The sequence below is a fragment of the Haliaeetus albicilla genome, chromosome 11, assembly GCF_947461875.1.
Source record: "Haliaeetus albicilla chromosome 11, bHalAlb1.1, whole genome shotgun sequence".
Classification (NCBI taxonomy): Eukaryota; Metazoa; Chordata; class Aves; order Accipitriformes; family Accipitridae; genus Haliaeetus; species Haliaeetus albicilla.
Window position 1 is genome coordinate 5,497,275 of NC_091493.1, and position 23,028 is coordinate 5,520,302.

The 23,028-nt window shown below is 41.7% G+C and overlaps 1 protein-coding gene across 2 annotated transcripts in view; it reads right to left on the bottom strand.

Annotated features, from left to right (window-relative positions):
• The window catches only part of PRKG1 (protein kinase cGMP-dependent 1), a 521,708-nt gene that overhangs the window by 138,202 nt on the left and 360,478 nt on the right, over positions 1–23,028 (bottom strand). For both annotated transcript variants that reach the window (XM_069795904.1, XM_069795903.1), the window contains exon 5: positions 22,696–22,759. In XM_069795904.1, the coding sequence (XP_069652005.1) occupies positions 22,696–22,759 (64 nt within the window). The remainder of the gene's footprint in view (positions 1–22,695; positions 22,760–23,028) is intronic.

A 23,028-nucleotide genomic window follows, 5' to 3' on the forward strand; every position in this document is an offset into this window, starting at 1 on the left:
ATTTCCTGGTTGTTTCTCTGGGGGTTTGGCACTACTGTTCCATGAATCTGAAATTTCACCATGCTGTGCAGAGAGCCAGCGGGGAGGGAGCATGCAACATGGGCAGGGATGGAGCTGGGGCTGGTAACCTCCTTCTCTTCCTTTTTCTCAAAAACTCCTCCAATTTCAGTGTCCCACAGACATACATCCCTGAATTGGGCTGGAACCGGCCCTCTCCCGTATGTGCTACTGGGCTGTACCCACCAACACTGCTGGGGACAAGGCAAGATAGGTGATGGAAATAAGGTTATAGAAATGGAAGTTGTGGAAGACAGAAACTGAACGTACACAGTTTAGAGCAAAAGACAAATCTCCAAACTGTGGTTTATCCAATGCCGACCAGAGCTCTGTGAAAAAGGCTGAATTTTCACCATGAATTCAAGACTTCTGCATTGACCTGTAAATATGACATTACAGTTGTGATCATTCAGGAGCTTCCTGAAGGTTGACTTCTCGCATGGAAAGAAGCGGCAGCACCACAGCTCTGGCATTTTCATGACCCATAGTGCACAGCTGGTCAGTTCAGTTTCCTTTTACACCATAAAAGTTACGGTCTTAATACCAGAACGTCCAACCGTAACACAACTCTCCTCACGGTAATAAACAGTGGATAAATAGGATCACTTGTAACTTTTGTGAGATACATGCTCAAACAAGATTTATTAGGTTTGATGCTGAACAAACATGTCTCATCAAAGAAGTCCCCCAAACCAAGCAATACTAAAGAAAAGGGCACGAAGTAGGGATAAACTTCAGTAGTATCATCTTCTAGTCATGAAAAACACAACATTGTCTTTTTAGCTCTGATTTTATAATTTTTCTTCTAGATTCCACTGGACTTCAAGCCAGTGCTCATCAAGTGCAATTTTCAGGGATACATAAAAGGCAATACAATGTATAAGGAACAGTATTTGGAAAACGTTCGCTCAGGTTCCTGCATTCAAAAGAGAAGACACATGCATGAGATGAGATGAAAGGAGCTTTTGGCCCTTTCCTTTTCCCACTCCTGAGCGTCCTCCTCACCACCCAAGGCAGTGGGCGGCACTGTTACAGGAGGAAATGCCTTTTCTGTGCTCCCCATGCCTTTTTCAAATGAACAATTCTCTGCCGGGGATTCTTCTCTCTTCTGTACTCCTCAAAAGGCTGTGAAGAGTCCTGTGGTGAAAGGAGGCTCCTCTGTCCCCCCCCATATAATCATAAGGTTTGCTTAACTCCTCCTTTGCTGGAACCTTCTGATCCGGCATGACTAAAAATTTCTCAGCCAGGACGCAAGTCCTGCTGTCACCTTCAAGTTTCTTTCCCAGCCTACTCTCAAAACCAACAGTTTTGAGCAAACCTGAGCATGTTCAGGGACTCTTGAATGCCCATGGGATTGGCTGAATAGTAGAAGCTGTCCTGTGTAGATGAAGATTTGTTGAGCTTCAAAGATTTTTATACGGCCACCTCTACGACAAAAGGATGTTGCAGAATTTCAAGTAGATGATGAGACATCTAAAGACTGAGCCAGGATGATTTGGACTGGATAAGTCCATTAAGTTTTGTAATGAGGACCTGAGATACGGTTTTGATTCCTAAATGCACCGTGTACTTTTAAGGGAGAAAGAGGAGGAAAGAGAATCTAAAAAAAGCATTATTTAGTTTAATGCATTATTGCTAAAGAAATTTCCTGCCTTAATTTGTTCTAAAAGTAGACACAAGGCATTAGAAACCAGATTTTAATTCTCATTCCATCCCCACTGCTACTGTAATGCAGTCTGACAACCATTTTTGGAGAGCAATCAGGCTTCCTAAGTTGCAAACAGCCTGGGAGGCCACCACCTCTCAGCTACTTTTTCTCCGCGGTGCCGAGGCAAACATCTGTTTCTCTGTTTCTGCCTGGAAAACAGCTCGAGTTGTAAAATGCTGTCACCAGCTGGTGCTGGGGCCACCACTGTCCTGACCCTCGAGCCTGACATAGTCCCTGCCTCCCCCCACCCCTGGTCAGTGACAACCTCCTCGAGTAGGAGCACATAGGGCAGAGGTTCAGGAGATGCCCAAGCTGTGCCTACAAGGAAACTTGTAGCAATATAGCAGAAGCTCAGAAGTGCTAGTTTTTGGAGGCAGGTCATCTATCCACATACATACGTAGCAAAGATTGACATGAAAATGTAAGAGGAGAAAGAGGAGATGAAGTGGGTGGCAGGGGGTGAAAAGGATGACTGGAGATCCTGATGCTCTTGGAGAAAGACCAGATGTAAAGATGCTCGAGGGATGAAAAAGGGCAAAAGGAAGGATGAGGGGATCAGAGAAGGAAGCTCAGCCCTGCCACCACACATTGATTTGGTATCATGAGAGGCCACCAGAAGAGATCAACTGCCGAAGCGGTGTCAGTGGGGGAGAGCTTCATTTCCTTAAGTGCAAAGAAACAGGAAAAGAGAAATAAAAGTAGATTAATGGGCAGGATGATCTGAGAAGAAACAGGAATTTCAGACGGATGAGAAATGGAGGGAGGATGCTGAAAAGGCTGAAAAGTTAAAAGATATACAGATGGGGATGAAGAGGGTGAAAGGTTAAGACAAACCTCAAACACGAAGAGGGAGAACTCAAGGAGAGGTAGTTCAAGGATTAAGGGAGCACAGAGGTGATACAGGTGGGTGAGAGCAGTACACTGGGACAGGCTAAGGAGAAATGGGAGAAGACCTGTAGCAAAGAGGGTTGCTCAGGAAGATGAGAGAGGAACCAATATGGAAAAAAATAGGATTTATTCCCATGAGAGATGACGGTGATAACAAGACAGCAAATTAGTCAGGTGAAAGTTGATAGCGGTATTAGGCTACAAATCAAGCTGTCACTGAATTGGGATAGAAAAACCAACACTTTGCTTGCTAGCTAAAATAATAACCGATTCACAGATAATTGATGTGAAATGGGGAGAGTTAACTGAGCAGTAAGTAATTAGGAAAAGGATACCTAGGCAGAGTGGAATTAATTAATCAGTTACGCTGACTAAAAATTAGCAAACAGTAAAATCAAGTAAAATAAAATAAAAAAATAACATGGCAAGTTGTACGGAGTTGATGCTGACTCGGGGCGGGGGGGGGGTAGCGATCAAAATGCCAGTTGAAAATTGGAAGTATTAACACGAGACAAAAGTTTGCATGCCTATGACCAGTTGCACTCATTTAGTTTTGAGTATGAGCTTTTGTAGGATCGAAATTTCTATTTGAACAACCCCAGCCCCATGACATTTCCAGCCTACTTTGAACATTAACATGTTCCTGTGACTCAGATTGCTTCATTTCAATAGACTGTTTGGGAAGGTAAAGATGCTTTGTTTTTTAAATCCAAAGATTGAAAGGTCTCCCTCAGCAACATGACAGCGTATCAACTTCGACAGCTTTGTTTTGAGGAAATACAACCAGAAACAATATCACATTATGTCACTGCACCATAAAGCGTCTCTCCAATAGCAAGCAACTTAAGTATGCGGGTTTTTAATTAGATTTCATTGAAATGCAAGAAAAGTAGCTGCTCTTCTCTCCTCCTTTTCTGAATAGCTCTGATTTGTTTTTCTCTTTATAATGGAAGAATGTGTGCGGAACACTAATTTCCCTCCGTAAATCCAAAGACCGGTTCCACAACTATTAAAATGGCAATCAATTCCTTGCAAAAATGAAATTGGAAGTGAACAATGTAAATCACCATATTTGTTTCATATATTTTTCTTAATTTGCTCTAAATTTTGTATGCTTATTCAGACAAGTTATTTGCATTGCCATGAAGATCCAAACTAATTTACTAATCTATCATGAGGAATAAAAAAAAGCATATTAATTGAATATATTCAGCCACTCTTCAAATAACCTATAATGAAATACATTTTCTTTTTGCAATCTGAATCAAAGAGGAGACTCTACCTTGCCATATGCAAATGCTCTTCTTTAAATTGTCTCTAGAAACTGACTTTACTGGAAGCAAAATTATGAAAAGCATTTGATTTAGCCAGCTGCTACAGAGTTTTACTGAAACAGGTAATTTGCCCAATTCAAACACCTGAATTCACCAGTTGCTTCTAGTTTGGCAACTTCAGGGGTTTGTGTAGGTGACAACTAGTTCTGACTCAACACATAAGCCTTGCAGCACCAGATGAATTAAACACTATCACAGCTTATACTCCCCTTTTATACCTCCATGGATTTTGGCTGCTGCTAGAAAATATTCTCCTCTTCCCTTGATTTCTCTCATTAACTGCAGAAAGGAAAAAAAAAGCAGAGTTTATCAGCCTGCATGCATACAAATGCAGACTCCGCTCCCAGTCTGCCAACAAGCACTCTGGATTACAAGGAATTTTGGAAGTGAATTACACTGAAGAAAGCAAGATAAAATGTTTGCCTGAAATACATTTATTAAAGCAGCAAGTGAACTTCTATTCTGAGTGTGCAATGAAATGGGAAAACCTGAAAGCTCTATTATTTTAAATAGCAGTAACAACTTTTCTCAATGGAAACAGAAGTTGCCTTGAGCTACGCACCCTAACCTGTGCTGCAACTGTCTTCTTGACAACAGAACTTGCCAAATTAAGATAAAAACTATATTTTAATATAGAAATGCAAAATATGCTCCCCTAAGTACAGAATTCAGTATTACTGTTAATATAGACTTCTTACTGTTAAAATAGGCTCATGCAACTCCAGCCATGTCAATTTGAACCTTGCTATGAAGTTGTACAAAGAAAATTTTACTGGACCTTGCCACTGCCTACAACTTATTCCAGGCTTTCACACAACTCGTAATGAAACATGAAGCTGTAAGAAAAAAAACCCCACAAACTATTATGAATACAGAACATGGTAAAAGTTTAGATTACTAAAGATAAAGCATGTCAAGAATTAACCCTGCAACAGTAACATCTTCATCAATCTCTCATGCAATGACCAGACATATAAATATTTGACTGACTACATCTATTTTGCACTTTAAAACAGCTTTTTTTGAGTTTATCTTAATATCAGTCCTGAAAAGAAAACCAGACTGACACTGGGAAATGTAATCTAGGTCAGATTTTTGGCACAAGACACAGCACTGCTAACGGGACAGCTGACTTTTTCCTTACCGGGCAAGGACAGCACATTGATCCAGAGATTACTTCGCTAGGGTTTTTTTGAATGCCAAAGCACAGAGAATTGTATCTTTTGTGGCTTTCTCTGCAAGGAATTTGGAAAATTACAATTTGGATTTACAAGCGGACAAGCACAGGGTCGAGTCTTATTGCAACAGAGACAGGATCGCCTGTCGTCACAGTTAATAAACCCCACTCCTACACAGCCAAGGAAAACCTTCACCCTGGTAAAAGAATAGCGTAAAACTACATGCTGGTAACAGCCATGTTATTTATGTTTCCCGGTCTCTTATGGTGGACAGAAATCAGAAGGCACAGGAGGAAGAGAGCACATCTGTTCCACTGATGCCCCGATTTAGGACATCAGCATTTTCCACTGTAGCAGTATCATAAGTTTTCTCAGCAAAGAGCTATTTTTTGCACTTGTCTTCTCTATGAATTACCAATACAGTCAGCTATTTTCATTTTATATTAATTTTGAGATACTGAGAGTCTTATTTTTCAGCACAAGTGTAACGTTGGATGGAGGAAGGGTATCTGAAGGACACAGATCTCCAGCAAGAAATCCCTTCTTGCCTGTTTTCCATGACTTTCTGGTGAAGAACCAAAGCCAGACTTGGCTGATCCCAAGAAGCCTGCGGCCAAGCAGGAAGCTGAGTTTCAGCCCTTCCCAACATAGAGCTGGCTTTCGGGGGGATCTTCTCCCTTTTTGGGGTATACCCAAACACGCAGTGAGCTGTGCCGAGGTCAGGCAACCTCCTGACACCCCAGCTGCGCACTGGGACCCAACTGGGGGAAATTCAAGGGTGAACACTGAAGCAGCCTGTCCGTGCTACTGCCCCTGAGCATACGGCAGCATGACAGCAGCTAATATTTCATTTCTGATGGTAGGCATCTGCTACCAAAGCTGCCTGCTGCTGATGGAGAATCAAATGACTTGAGAAGGGGATCAAAGTGCTCTTTAGTGCATCTAGCTGGAAGCTTTGGGGAGATGCTAACCTGACCCAGTGTGCTCTGACCCTTTGCCTCCCATCTGGTGTGTAATACCAGGGACAACGAGCATTTACCCATTGCAAAGCTGGGTTTTCTTCTTGTCCACAATGCACCTCTGAAATCCGACTACAAGTAATCTTATGTAAAAAAATGCTTTCAGGCAAAATAGCCAACTTCTTCGCTGTCCCTCATGTTTGCAAAACTCTTCTGTTTTTTTGAAAGAGAATAGCATTAGTTTTGCTGCCATGCTGGCAAGTTAGGTCTGAGTATTTTTAGTATTTCCATTTGATACAAAGCAATGAAGGAGTGACCTGAGCTGCCCTTCAATGGTGCGAAAAAAACCTGTAAATCCCACCTGGAGGTCTTGGTGGGCATGTACTACAGGACCAGGCTTTGCTATCACCTTTCCAAACGCCTCACCAGTGAGGGAGGCAAAGCAGCCAGGGAGAGGGCATCACAGCATTAAACTATGTCAGTCCCAATTCCTTGTGCTATGTCATCCTTAGGCTATGGGCTACGCCAGCAATTCAGGTTGCCTAAATAGCTATTAGGCTGCTTAAAATTGTACCACAGAGTATATGAACCTGGACTCTGCTCCAAGGTCAGGAAGATGAGGTTAAACACACCTTGCCGTACACTATGGCAGTATTGCATTATGCACAGTCCAGAATGATACGCATCTCTCTCTTCTGTATTTTCTTTTGAGTTCTTGGAGAAATATACATTTTCTCGTCCAAGTAATGCATTTTAGAGGCTAATTTATCTGCTACCATACTTAATTTCTATACATTTCGATCATGAGATTTTTTTGATGAAAGCCCATACCTTGATTTCATTCCAGATACCCGTTACCAATGCCAACTGGCACGGCACTGGTGCTACCTTCAGCTCCGCAATACAGGCAAGGATATCTGCCAGGAACCAGCAAGTTATGGACCCCGTCCCAGTCTAACCCTTCCTTCAGGGTAAAGACAGATCTATTATGGGGATGTTCCAAAAAAGGTACCAAAGACAGATTTGTTACAGGAATGCTCTACGAAGAGGTTCACCTCCAAGCTTAAGTCATACAACTTCTGGTGGTCTCTTGTGACAATGTTTTGAGTGTCTTATGACAATGAATTTCATCCCTATTCTACTACTACAGGGTCTGAAGCCACATACCCAAAAAACTTGTGTGTGATCCCCGAACGCAGTCCCATGCTCTTATTTCCATAATGCCTGAAGACTTCAAATGAGAGGCAGAAGTTCCAAGCTGTGCTCAACTCCCTGGAAGCTCTGAAGATTAGGAACACATTGTTGAATTTCACAGCTTCTTAGGGCCAGAAGGAATCATCTGAATTGGCTAATCCTCAGAAACACACAAAGCCAAACCCAAAACCGCCTTCATCTAACCTGACAAACCATACACAGTCAAATAAAAAAAAGCTTCTGCTCCAGAAAAACATCTCATTTCCACTGAAAGGTGGCATGGGAGGAGGACTTAGTCATTACCAAGCAGTCTGTCCTAGTGGCTGATAAAATTTCTTGTATCAGCAGGTAGCCCTGCAATCACCCATTACTGCTTCTGGCCTCGTGTCCCTCGCGAGCCCCATCTGGCAGACAGGATCTGACCCCTATGGCGGTAAGAAATTCCACTTTGGGAAGCTCCATGGGAAATTCCCTCTTAAGGAGGACAGAAAGCCATGAGGTATTAAAAATGTAAATAAGAAAACTTATCTCAGATAGTGTTTTGCTGCATTCCGCGCAGTATGGAAATAAGGCCATTTCAATTTTACCACATCAGTAACTCCATTTCTAATGTCTTTCTCCCTTCCTCCAGTGGCTTAGTCTTGTGGTGATCTATCAAGATATCCAACGCCTACTATTTCATGGATTAAGGGTGAAATAGCTTTCTGCTATCACAAAGACACTTTTCAATTACTACTATTACAACTTGGAGATACTGCAAATACCGGACCAATAGCAGGAAATAAGAAGGTAGTTTAAATCTATCCCCAAGACCTTAATTGAATGTTTAATAATACACAGGCACAAAAATGAAAGCTACTCAAGTGAGTGTGAGCAAGTTCATTTCCCAAGGAAAATAAACTCCCTGAAAAAAGAAACACCTGCCAGCCGGGGTGTATTTTGAGAAGCCACTAAGGCTTGGGGAGGGGAGGAGGATTTCCCCATTTTAATGCTTGATTGCCTAGCACAAAGCTGGGATTTAATGACTGGCTCCATTGCTAGAGGGTCTTCTTCAGCTGGTGCAGGAAGACTCAAAGCTTGATGCCCCAGTACAGAGCAGAGGGCCAGCATTCAAAGCTTGGTGGCCATTCCTTGGGTGGCCACAGGTGTCTCCACGACCACATTTACTGTTCTCTTCATTTTCCCTCATTAATCACTTGCTCATGAGGCTACAGCCTGCAAGCCAGGCTTGTTCAAAATGCCAGTAGGTGTCACTGTGGGCAATGGTATAGGAGAAACCAGAGGAATAAAGTTTGAATCAAAGGGGAAAAAACCCATCAAGTTAATTAATATTTGTTTTTTAATATAATTGCTAATTATATTTTTCTGCTTTTACAGATAAAAGTGCATTGTCTGCGCCTCACAGATAAAAGGAGCTTTATTAGAAACAATTCACTTTTTCTGCTTCAGACCATTCAGGACTAGAGAGTCGAAATCACAGAATATTTTCAGGTAAGCACAAGGTTGGATTTTGTTTCTTTGCTTCCCTGCCGTCAAAATCAGCCTATATATGTATGTACGTACGTATGTGGGTTAAAGTCAGGGATTTTTGGAAACTGCTATTAAAATAAACTCACCGAAGGTGATGCTCAGCAGACCAGACACACGCACGTTCTCCCTCCAGGCTCCCCGGGAAGCCAGCACAGCAAAGCCAAGCCCTCAGCCTCCTCCTCCCCTGTGCTTGCACAAAGCCGTGGCACCCAGCAAGTACCTCAGCAACAGGCAGGGCCATCCGGTAAATCATGAGGTGGCTGAGAGAGTTCAGCCTGCCAGAAAAACTCCTTTTTAATTTTGATATCAGGCCCTGGAGACGCTCCATGCAAACCAGGCTGCTAGTCCTGAGCGGAGGTGGCAGATGCAGGAGGAACCAGGACTGTTACAGAGGTTCATGGGTTTTTTTTTTTCATAGATGTAGTTCTTTAACATTACACAGCTTTGTTTTATCTTAAAATCTGTAGTTAAAGCACTATTATTATTATTAAAAAAGGGATCATTTGCTATACGAATCTGTACCCTGCCCACCACACTGGAGCAAGACGGTGCCATACCTTGCTGCTGATACTTACATCACTAGAGACAAATGGACTTTCAGAAGAGTATTTCTTATCTAATGTCTGATCTAGATTTTCTAGTTCAATTTTAAACTTACTGAGATAGAAAGGGAAATATCCCAGCGATGGTTTTGGCCCAGAGGCACCATCGCCCATGTCCCAGAGACAGCAGCAGCCTTGGCTCCGCGTGCTGCTGGGGAGAGGGGCTTGAGTGGAGCCACATCGGCTGCAGTGGAAACTGCCAAATGCACACATTTCAATTTTATTTCAGTTTGAATTGAATATATTGTATTTGCTCAATATAAGAAGTGAAGGGCAACCACCGACCCATTGGCCCCGACCTGTCTGCAGGCAAAAGCAGCAAATAAAATGCACAGAAAAACAGAATCCACGTGCGCTTTGCCTGAATGTATGCTGCAAAGCCTCTTAAAATTGGAAATAGTAAACTAATGGATATGGGAAAATTAAGCACATGGCTGGATCACAGAGGAGATATTTACTTGGATCTCCTGAGCTGCGCCCTGTGACCTCACTGTTGTCCCACCTGCTATAAAAAAAAAAAAATTCACATCCATCTCACATGTATCCAGAAGAGAGTCTGTAAATCTGCCAATGCAAATGATAAATTATGGATTTACTTAAATCCCTTTTTTCATATCTGTGAAACCCTGGAAAATATCTAAGATTACCAACAAAAAGATAATTTCGTGATTTGTTTTGTGGGGTTTTTGTGGGTTTGTTTTTTTTTCTTTCTTTTATAGCTGTGACAGACTGTCTGAAGAATCCGCTTACAGAGAGCATAAAAATATATTCCAGATAGGCCAGAGCTGGGTTTAATCCAACCTGTCAAAGAGCAAACACTTGTGCCCAAAAACCTGCATAACCTGAGAGCAGCGATGGCAAGTGTGGCAGCTTTATAAACTAGCATCTTACCAACTACTTACCACAGAAAGCTTTAGCGTCCACTCAACCCACTGTTACTGAAAACAATAAAAATAAAATACTGGAGCTCAAAGCAGCGTTTTGGCAAATTTTTTTTCTGTTCTGCTGAAAACTTTTCCATGATGCTGCCTTCACCATGTGCCTTGACGACAACCATATCCTTGCTGGAGTGGCTTTTTCTACCCACTGATCTGGCTGAGAGGTGTTTATTAAGAAGAGAGGGATGCCTAATGCAGGAGAACAGCATAATAAGCTGGAAAAGACAATGCTACTCAAGAGGCAGCTGAAAAACAGGCAACTATAAAACCCTTGTGGAGGATGCCTAAGAAAAAATGATCACAATACAAACACTGCACTTGAAAATCCAGGCTCCAGCATTGGCTTTTACATCTTCATTGCTAGGTGCTGTTAAACAGACAGGATAGCTAATATTTGATGCTAATGAGCACGCTGTGGCTTCTCCAGGTGGCTCCACAACAGCATGGCAAACTACTGCGCTGCATTAGCAGCTGAGAAAATCTCTCTTTACAACCCCAAACTCCTACCCTTCCGAGTAGCCTTTAGGATTCTTGTGGAGATTTACATTAATACATATATCCACATGCTTCGCATGGCTGTAAGAGATGTAATTCTCCAGCTGGTGTGCTTTGACCTAACTTCAGTATATTTTATAGTCTGCACTGGAAAAAAAATAATGCTGATCCCATCTTTGTGGTTTAGGAAATAAGCCCAGAGAAAAGGGCAGCAGTACTTCTGACAGTAAATTAAATAATAATAAACTCCTACTGTCTCCAGAGGAATCCAGCTCCCCGTGGAAAGCCTCTGGAAAAAGATCCCTCTGAAGCCACTGGGATTTTCAGTGTAAACGCAAGTTACTTCTTGAGAGGTTTTAAAATTCATTTCATAAAAATCAGTTAGAAAGAGAACATAATTCCCTGACTGCAAAGCAGATTTGGCAGAAGCCCTCTGCGACCAGCAGGTTTGCATTGCTCATTGGCTGCACCCACGGCAAACACCCAAGAGGTCCCACCGTGAGAAGACCTGAAGCAGTTATCCAGGCTGAGCGGGTAGAAGTCAGGGAAACGGCTTCCCATGTGTTCATTACAGGGATTTTATTGGAGAAAAGAGGGTGTGGATGGTAAATGGCATGAAGGAGGGGACAAGGAAGAAAAGGCAACTGGTAGTTTGTGGGGAAAGGGCAAGAGAAAGACCCAGCTGACCCACAGGGCTGGTGGATGAAACAAGACCTGTCCCAGCAAAGCTGCAAGGGCAGCAGCTAAGGTTTTAAAAGCCAGGGGTGGACTTAGCCAAGACCTTGGTAGGGAACGGGGTGCATCAGGAACAGGAGAGTATTTCTTGCTAAACTGGAGGCACAGCAAACCCCGCGATGCCAATGCCCACGGACCTTGTACGTCCCTTGCGGCCCAGGGATGGGATATGAAGCAGAAAGGGAGCCCAAGAAAGATGAACAAGCCTTAAAGAATTTCAAGACTAGCCTTTAACATGTTTTGCCAAGGCTTGTCAAGGTAGAAATATTAAGCTATTTCTAAAGAAAACATTCCTGTGATAAGCAGAACACAAGTGTCGTTTATTTTAGAGATACACATGAAAAACCCAAAAAGGATAATTACTTCCAGCACTAAAGGATCACCCTAGTTGTACACAAAAATATTCACATCCAGGGTCTAAGGTACTTCTTTGCATATAGCGGTTTTAATCACTGTTTCATCGGTACCATTAAGTAGTCTCTGCCCTTTACACTGGGCCGAGGCTGCGATCCATGTCAACCTGCCTAAGCCAAAGGGAGAGGTCCTGCCCCACCGCCTCTCCCCACTTCTGCTCCACAGCACCAGCCTGAGCCTTCAACTGCCTCTGCCACGAGGCAGAGAAGTAATCCCTTGCTTTAGTAGGAGGTTTGTTGAAGGTGGAATCAATCCCTAGTTCCCACTGACACCAATGGTTCAAACCAGAGCTTACCTACCACCAGCAAGGAGCCCAAGTAAACTAGAAAAGGAAAACTGGCATTCAGAGGAGTTTCTCAGCACAAATCTTGCTATTTTTAATAAAAGTCTTATTTTTTTTGCCTGTAAAATCCAGCCAAGTCTCAGCAAAGGTCTGCAAGGACCCAAACTCAGCAACCCTTGCACAAGTGAGGTTTCCCCCTGACCATGTAGGGGGTTTTTTGTGTGTGTTTGTTGTTGTTGTTGTTTTCTGTTTTTTTTTTTTTTCTCCCCGCCCCCCAGCCACATACTGTATAACTCATTCAAAGTCTTAGACATATGGATGCTGAACGTCTTCCCTACATTCATTATGATATCTACATTTTGGAAAGGACAGAGATACTGCCATCTCCCCATACATTCCTAATAATCCCATCTTTATACTAAAGCCTATATCAGTATTTTTAGAAAGTTTTCCCTATTTACAAGCCCTTCTATGCTGTTTTTCTGAACAAGTCTATATGCTCTGTCAGTATACATAGCTCCAGCATTTCCTGCATTACACACTCTTCTAGAAAAGCAATACAATTGAGAAAAAAGGAGCCAATCAGTCAAGGACTTGATTACACCTTGACTTTCCAGCACCTTGATTTTAACCAGCGGCACTCTATTTTCCTCAACCATGGTCACATTAACCAGACAAATATTCAGCCACATTTATCTTGGGTATTCATGAGTTTCCATTTTCCATTCCACCCTGCCTCCCATTTTTCCATCCCCATTATTCATACAAGACATTATTTGGTTGATTTTTATTTGCAGAGACCCAGCGTTGCCTGGCCCAAAGGCAGCTTTCCGCCCTGCTCCCACCAAACAAAAGAAGCATGGTGGGATGCACCTTGGGTGCCAGATCCCAAACAAGTAGAAGAAAAAAAAAACAGAAAAAAAAAAAAGTGCCCCGTATCAGCATTGTCTCATTTAGTTTTTCTGCGTTTCGTTTCCGCTAGGATGGAGTGGCCATGGAAACCATGAAAATAATCAAATGCATATTTTAGTAGGATGGGAGAGTTAAATGGCTTATTCAATTTGGTTGCAAATTTTGTTTTTAACAGACAACTTGTCCTGTTGTCCTTCAACTCACTTTCAAATGAAATTAACAGCCCCAAATCCAAATAAAAGACTGTTCTAGTTAGACCAAACCATTCACCTGATAAATTTGGAGTTTGCTTGCAAGCTACTTCATCAGGCAATAATTTTCTAATAAATTCTCCATTACTTAGATGAAGAGCTTGCTAGATCCTTGTCAGTCTTGCTCTGAGCCCATAAGCTCTGCTTGTGCATTGAAGGTCTCAATTTCACAATCTCAAGGGATGCTCCAAGTGACCTCTTAACCACAAAGCTTTTCTTCATCTGCATCACCTTCTAACAGTAAGTTTTGCAGATGTATTAACTGCTGTGTGAAGAAACACCTCCTTCATTTCTACCACTGCAAAACAGAGCAATCGGGATGGCTATTGCAATACGCACATGGATGACAATGTTCCTGACAAGCATCTGCAGGGACCAGGGAGTATTTAACTCCTTTCTTCTGCTCTGATAACTTAAGCTTGAGCTTCTTTGTAATTGCCTGTAAATGGTCAGTGCCCACAATAAAGAAAATCAAATGGAAAACTGAAAGTGACACCTTTTATCCCAATGCAAGTGCTAGAGCAGCTTCTAGAGTAAGCATCACTACACAGTCATATCATCATCTACAGAGAAATAATCACACTTCTCTCTTTCTCCCCAGTATCTTTTACAATTAGATTTAGCTAATTCATCTGCGTTTTGTACCCTGATAAAAACTGAAAGAAGCAGAGATTTTCCCATTAGATCAGCACTCTTTGTTTCTCACACTGGAAGAAATTGCTTTTAATTCTTTGAGCAGCTGTGATTCGTGGTGGAAAATACAGCATAGGTGCACTATACATATATTCCTATGCTACACATATTCCATAGGTTTAAAGGCCAGAAAAAGTTTATCAATGATGTTAGAAGAGGATACTGTTCTATTCCATTGCTCTAGACATTGCAGCTGGGAACTTTATTGTACTCTTGCATGTAATTTTTTCCAACTGCATTTTATTTTCTAATGTGCTTTTATTTTTTTGCTGTAGACCCAAAAAGCTTTTTTCCTGGAGCACCTGCAAAAACAAAGCTATGTTTTCATGAATGTCATTTGAAAAATTTATGTAAGTACAAATCAAGTTAAAATTTTGTCCATATATGACTGAATCAATTGTGACTGAATCCGTTTTGTTGCCTCCATAGGCAGCACTTCTCTAACTATACCCCATAGCTCCTTCGATAAATATACCTCAACAGAGTGCTACCTTTTATCAAGAAAGATAAATAATCAAATAAAAATAATTTTTCACCTAACCAAAACATTTTAGTCTTCTCTATTTCTAATTCCCCCTCAAATCTAGTTTGTGCCTCTAAATCAGATCAACACCTGCTGCCAATCAGCTTTGGTCCAGGCAGAACCTACCATTACTGTCACGACCCAGACTGGACAGACCAGGGAGTCGTGTTTAATTCAAAATTCCCTCGGGCTAAATTAAGGTGAAATGACACCAAACAATCAGTTAAAGATTTTATTCATGACAGAAGCAAACGGAACTGGGGAGGTGTGGTAGTAAGTGGCAGGTTTCTCACAACAGGAGCTGGCATAAGACTACTTCTGTAAACCGTGTAACCATGTACATCAATTGAGGGAATAAGGAGATCCCTCCCGTTGGGTCAGGAGGTTCAGAGCAGACCCCCTGGCTTTCCAGACTCCTCCTCAGAGAAGGGTCTAGGGGCGGCTGGATCTACTCTTAGTCTCAGACTTGGTCAACGGTTTGTATCTTGAAACGGATGAGGTGTAGGGATTGTGGAAAAGGAAAGAGAGAAGAAGACAGAGAGAGAAAAAGGAAGAGAGAAAGATTTCACTGGTCCTGGGTCCAGCGTTGGTTCAGTCAGCTGAGGGGTCCAGTCCCGGTGGGCTTGTGCACCCAGGTTTCAGTTGGTGTCCTTTTATCATCCTTGCCCCTCCTTCGGGCGGGCACCCGAACTCATCAGTTTAGAGCCTTTGAGCCTGGGGGTCGTTTGTGGAGTAACTCCTCCTTCCCTGCAGACATGGCCATTTGATCTTTGTATCAGAAGAGCTTATCAGAATAGGGAGCTGCGCACCCTCCAGCACGCCCTCCCCCTCCTGTTGCTGATGTCTGAGCTGATGGGCTTTTCACCTGGGTTCTTTGCTGTGCAGGGTTTGTCTTTAAGCAGAACTTGCCCCACCACAATGTTTGAGACATGAACTCTTTCAGTCTCTCACAATTACCTGCAGGACGGACCAGCAAAGGTTTACATAGACTTGGTTTCCTTTACCAAAGAGTGATCCTCAGTCTTATTTAGGCAGAAAAAACCCCTACTAATTATATTGAAAGCTAATTAAGTTTGCATATTTTTCCTGTTCTATTCACTGTTGCCACGCAATTCTGCATAAAAAGAGGATTGTATTCAGACTCCATTAATTAGAGGCATCCGAAGAATTTCTGATCCATGCTAATTTCACAATGTGGAGCAAGAAGGATGGTTGGCATCTTCGCGTGAAGGCTGACAAAACATGACGGGTCTGCCCAAGCCAGCTTTTGAAGCTGAACTACGCAATGAAACTCTCCAAGATAGCCACTCTTCATCAGGAGCTGCGATGGAAGGAGCACCACTAGCAACAGAGATGGATTTTGTTTTTCTTTTATCATTTGCGCTTTATTAAATTCATTCTTTAATTGGGAAAAAAAGAAGAAGAAGAAAAAAAAAAGCGGCAAGCAACACTCCTCACATAAATTTACAGGAGCTTTAATGAAATGGCTGCAGACAGGCGCTGTGATCCGTGCTTTCAGCACTTTGAGATCACACTCCCAAGATGTGCTTTGCACGCAGCCAGTGAGCTGCAAGAACACATTTCTCAGGCTTGGCATCATCTGCCTGTGGTATTTAACACATTTCTCTTCACTTGTACTGCTCAAATAGTTTGGCAGCACCATTTGCCTATGACTATATATGTGTTGGGATCAATGAGGTAGCCAAGTCATAGCTGCCTGGGTTTGGAGGAAGTACATCACTAGCCCTTGGACCTCCATAATGCTTTAAATTAAATTAAAATTTGGAAGTATCAATGCTTCTAGTGAAATAATTTCCAAAATGCACACTGGGAGACATGGGGAATGGCAGTCCCGGGGCCCTAATGCACTCCCAAACCAAACTGTACAGTTACAGCAAGGAAACCTAGGACTAGTTGATGAAGTGATTTGCATACTTGGGGCAATTAGTCATATTTATATTATATTTAAGTATCTACTATATATTGCTTATATAATATTAAATACATATAGTTACATACATACAGCAATTTTAGAGAGAGATATATATGTGTATATATAGCAAAGCTACCTAGAGTTCTGGATACACAACATACAAGAAGAATCCATTTGATGTAGTTTAGATTTGACATTATCTATGCAAAAAGAACCTCCGGTATTTTGGTAACCAAATTGAAATTGCATTTGTTGCTTTCTGTCGCTCAAACTGCACCAATTCATACATATAACATCTTACATGGATTAGTACGCTAAATCCCAAACAGCAAAGGAACATCAAGTACACAGGATTTAGAAAATGCTAGAGTCGAAAATGTCAACGAAACCTTAATTCAACCCCCTTCTGTGTATTTATAACTACAAAACTTTTAAATCACAGATTATTTCTCCAGCTCCCCTAGGCTCTCTGAATTCCTGCCCCTTTCCCCTACCTTGAAAGCCCTACATAACTCAGCTGAGCTGGGACAGATATTCAGGCGGGTAACAAGTCCACCCCTGACATACAGGCAAAGCAATCTCCTTCTTTGAAATGGGATTAGTAGTTTGAGATGGGGGAAAAAAAAAGAAAAGAAAAATCACCTGTAGGCCAGCAGCTGCAATGAATAATTCTAGATCAAATGGGTAAGTCATCAAAATCATGAGCAACTGGAAATAGTTTCAAAAGAGACAAGATCAAGAAACCTTAATTATACTTATTGTTACCTGAACTACTCGTTTGAGATATAAATCTTTCAAGGATAAGCTTTATATTTGAATGACACAGAGGATACCCTTGAAAGAGGAAAAATACTACCAGGAAGTGAACCAACCTCAAGATGGAAAAAAAATCCCTATTTTTTTACCCCAAAGAAGAAAAAAAAAAAGAAAGAAGGAAAAAAGAAAGAGATGCGAGGCCAGAGTGTCTGAGCGCTGGCCGTACCCATTACTAGTTCATCCCCCTCCTCGGCGACGCTGGGAACGCAGACCTTTGACTGACCCTCCTCCTCCTCCTCCAGACATTTCAAACACCTTCTCAAACTCAGCTGTCCTTCTGCCTCCCCGCTGGTTTCCCTTTTCTCAGCATCTCCTCTCCTGCCCGGAGTACTCCCTTCCTCCTGCCAAGCTCTTGGAAGAGCTTCGCAAGCACATGGGCAGAGCTGAAGGCCGCCGAGAGGAGAGGAGGTCCACCCACTGCCACCCCAGACACGTCTCCAGCGGGTCCTACTTCTTCCCATACACACAACGTCACGAAAAAAAGCCACCAGGCTTCAACTGGGAGCACAGCGGGGGAAAAAAATGCCACTTTGCTCCAATAGCGAAGTACCGCTTGTCTGATTTTTTTTCTCCCTCCTAATCGCCAACACAAAGCAAAGGTGCTTAACGGCAGGCAAATGCATGTCCTGTAGGCACTCTGCTATGCTACAGGGAGACAAAGCACCTATACCATGAGGAGTCGCATCTTGAGAAATTACACTAGAGGTTGGGCATTTTGGGGTTTTTGTTTGGTTTTTCTCCTCCATGACCATAAATCCCCTTTTTTATTCTCTTGCCTGTGGTGCGGTTCCTGGCAATTTGATCCACTTCTTAGAGACTCACCATCCTCCTCCCTTAAGGATTTAATTTCATTTAACGAACAGAGTTAATCCATAAAGACTAAAAATACCGGCAACATTAGTACCTTCCAGATAACCACTGGGTGAGACACCAGACGCATTTTGTCCAGGTAATATTAATATTGCCGTGACCCAGAGGGATTTTTACAATACGTCGGAGTCCTTATAGATACTAGTTTCCCCATTCCCATGAGAAAGAGGTTAAAACTCTCAGAGACCCGAAGTGGGGAAGATGCTCTTCCCTCTCCTCCCAAATTTCCATCGGGGTAGCTACGCCGCTTCGCTACCTTCCAGTTTGGGGACTGCCAGAGGGGACAGGACCCTAAATGTTGGCAGTGGTGTCATATATGTGGACAGCACCTCAGTTGCTGTAAGTTATTCTATGGGTGTTCCGAAGCATTTTAGTTGCCTTAAGAAAATATAAATAAATCAATACTTTATTCCCTTCTGTTATAAACTGCCCACATTATAATGAAGTGCCATAATGCTAAGGCTACATATTCTTAGAAAAGTACTGTTTACTACTAAAAATCCATTTATTTTTGTGATATATAGCTGGTACATATTAAGGGTGCCTGATGCAGAAAAGAAAGTTTTTTTTTTAAACTCTAAGAAAAACTGAAAGTCTGTAATCAGAAAAGACAACCGTAAATTGTTTCAAAGCCTTCAAAAGTGGGGAAAGAAAGGTCAAGGCTTTTGCATTTTCACAAAGCTTTTCAGGTTTACAGAAGAAAAAAACCCCCAACTTTTAAGCTTAGCTATTAATCGTCTACAGCAAGTCTTTCAATTTGCAAACAAACTCCCCTCTTTCACCCAAGGAAACCAAAATTATTCAGATGTTTTATGAATAATGTGCCAGAAGGCACTTTTACTGTTTTCCAGAGGAGATTTGCATTCATCCACAGCAAAGATGTTTATACAATAAATACCAGTTCAGGTATTTAATCTGAGATACGCAGCACTCGCATGGGGGTAAGGCACACAGCTATGTTTAAGCAGCATCCTGGCAGCTGTTATCTTTTCCAACTATGTAAATCCTCCAATATTTAAACATAAACACACTGATTTTCTTTACCAAAATACGATACAGTGAAACTATTTTGTCACCGGTTCAACGCTGTTAAGCAACGGAGCTGTGAGCATGCACACCAGAGCTCAGAGGTATTGGGCAACAGGGTTTTTTAGGAAGGAGCAGCCCAGGGCATGATGCTTGAAGAGTCAGACAAAAGTCAAGAAGGGCTTTTCAACTGAATATGAAAAAGCAGGCACTAAGAAAGAAAAAAAATAATAAAACATTGGGGATAATACTAATTCTAGTCTGAAAATTTTATTGACATTTTACTGGACTCTAGTGCTATGTGTTCCCTCTCGCATCCTAGACACACAGCAAAGGTGGGATGATACGCACCACTCTACAGAAAAATAAAGATAAAAATTGTTCCCTGTACAGAATGACTGATGAATTTGCGTCCTTCACCCCTTGCACAGCAGGAGCACCATTAACCCTTGCTCTCCCAAACAGCCACCCCCTGCCAACAGCTTAGTTTACGCAAAGCAGAGGCTGAGCTGACCACAAACCCATGCATTTATTTTGACTCAAGATGCACTAATTTAAATCTTTCTTCTCACCCTACCCCATAATTTGGATGAATCTCGCAGGAACTTTGCATCATATGGGTTTTGGGCAAGCAGTTGCAAATGTTTCAAGAAGGCTGTCCTACAGGCAGAAATAAACCTCATCTTATTAAGACACTGAGCTACCAAACCCCAAGTAAAACAAAAATTAAGTCTTGAGCCGCAGGAACATATTACTTGTTGACTCACCCATTATGTTTGGCAAGCACATGGATAAACAGTGCAATAAAATCAGGGGCCAGGCAGTGCTGTTGCAGCAGGGATGGCATTGCAACCAAACTAAATCAACCTCTGTGCTGGAAGGGATGCTTGGCTTCCCGCCACGGTGAAAATCACTGCGGCATTACCCAACGATTTGAGAGATGTTAATAAAGTCAGTTATACATTACATTGATACTTATTAATATGTAATGTTGAGAAACATTAATATAACTAAAAAAGAATGTAATGGAAGAAGACAGAAGGGTCAGGTTCGGGTGCTGGGAAAAGCTGTGCCAGGGTCTAGTAGTGACTCCCAAATCCTGGGACTGGGGCTATAGGTGCACCCTAAAGCTGCTCTGAGATTAGTGTCAACTGCAGTGATCCTCAGCTGGAGAAACCTCCATCCCCAGAACAAGGGCCTGGAAACAGGATAAATTATGGCCCTAGAAAGCTAATTCCTGGGAGATCTCTTGGCAAAACCAGCATATCGGTAGCTTGGGTTTGAACGTGCTAAAACTGAACACAAAAGACTTGTTTCTATTCTCATGTATATAAAATATGAGCAATTTCATTGATGGGAGCGATCTCGCACAAGTCAGAAGCCACTGCAAGAAAAAAGGGAATTACCCTAGGTTTTGTTAACTCTCAAGTTATCCAAGGAACTTCTTGTAGTATTTCCATCAATTCTAGAAATGAAATTATCTTATCAAAACACTGACCTTTTTCCCTCCCCACTGTCTTTATGCCATTTCCAAGTTTGAATTGGATAATGGGCAATTAAACCAGCTTTTTTGTCTTGCTTCTGCATTTTAGTTAACAGTTTTTAGAAATTATTTAAAGACTGTAGGACAGAAGTGTTGCATTATTCACAACACTGTATCAAAAGAAAAACTGCACAAAATCTTGACATTAAGAATGACACTATTTCCCCCCCCGCCTCAAATTGTGCCAAACCAGTCATTTTCATCCAATCCTTGTTACAGCAACAGAGAGGATAAAGTTATTGCTGCTTAGTTTCAATAGGTTAGATACTGTTAAATACATAATGCATAACATCATAGTAGAGTGATTTTTTAGTTTATGCAAAACATGGCATGTTAAATTAAAGACCAACCCAAAGGGAATAACAAGGGTGATTTTAAGTAGGAAATTGGGAGCCATATCCCAGTACAGACTGGGATGACCAGCCTCTCTTGCCATAGCATCCACCCTAAGGTTACAGGGTTATCCCCGCAGATGCTGCTTTCGTGCCTCATTTCTTCATTGATGTTTGTTATGATTTTTTTTCCCCTGCCATGAAACTTCGGATGTCCCTGGAAAACTTTTATTGACTTTATTCTTTTCCTTAACTCTTGATAAGGGGCTTAACACTGGTTATGCAATCCAAGCAAATTAAACTCTCTGTTTCTGGTTAGGAAGGAAAACAGTACTTCCTTTACTTTCCAGTAAAGGAAATAAAGTTTATCTATAAATATGCAATTATTCTGTATGACAAACAACTGACTTGTTGGGATTACAAAATTTATTTGTATACTAAATAAAAAAAGCAAAGAACTAACAATGTCCTGTCAATGCTCTGAAAAAAAAAAATCAAATGTCAGCAGCACCATTTCTTAAAATCAATGGCAGACGTGGTACACATGAACATTTTTCTATAAACGTATTTATTAGGGTTGCTCATGATGGCAAGGCTTGTGTGAGAAAAACCAACAATGAATGAAATAAAGTACTGCTGTATACAGAGATTTCCTGCAGTTAAATCATACAGGGCTACATTTTGAAATGTTTTATTAACAGTTTCTCTAATATTTAATCACACGCAATTCTGCAGGCCCAGAACGGAGTGCTATGTGAATAAACTATGCGGACAAACTGCCTGCAATGAAACTCAAATATTTTATATCCATTTTACTTGTTCACTTTCAGGGCAAGGCTGAGGGTTTTGGTTTGTTTTGGGGGGTTGGGTGAAGGTTTTTTTAGTTTTGGGGGTTTTTTTTGTTGGTTGGGTTTTTTTGTTGTTGGGGTTTTGTCTGTGGTTTTTGTTTTTTTTAAAATAAAGACTCATTAAAAGCCTGACACTAATGAAATACTAGTTAGAGCCACGTAGGTAAAGTGCAACTCCATCTGGACCATCAAATATCTCAACACGTATTACATCACCCCTCTCTGCTGTAACTCTCACAGGAGCAGCTTTTCCGTGACAACTCCTTTAAGGCATGATATTGCCCTCTAACATAAGCGTCACATCAAATTTGAAAGGAAATAGTATTTTCGCATCCCCCCCTTCTCCACCACTGAACCAGGGGCTGGAGAAAAAGGTTTCCCTTCTGCACACCGCAGGAAATGATTGTTTTGCTCCGCAATTAGATAGAAATCCAATTAAAAATACATAAGTCCTGTTCAAAACTGGATTCATTTTTCACACAGCTCCTCTCGTCATCTCAATGTGCTGGAACAGTCAACCATAACTGGGGACAAAATTGTGAAGTTGTTCGTTTGGAAAAAAGAGCCTGGATATTGCCACCAGAAGGCTCGCAGACTCTGAACTCATTAGCTCTCAAAATTAAAAGCACTTACCTCTTCAAGGACATCTGCAAGCTTACTAAGTATCTCCTCAGGAAGGCTCTGGAATGTGGGAACACTGCAATACAAGAGAAACCTCGATTAATGGATCCCTCTATATATGTCATAAATCTAGCTGCATTTCTCTCATCAATCTTCCAGAGATATTTCACCCTCGTCGTCTGGGGCTGAACAAGTATTCACCAGAAAAGTGGCATATATAACAGAAATCTGATCTTCTTCTAGCAGCCAAGATGTATTTTGTGATGATGGGAGACCACTTGCAGTAAACATCTGGAGAGCCACTCATAAAACCGGTAATCAACGAAGAATCAATGAAGGATTTAC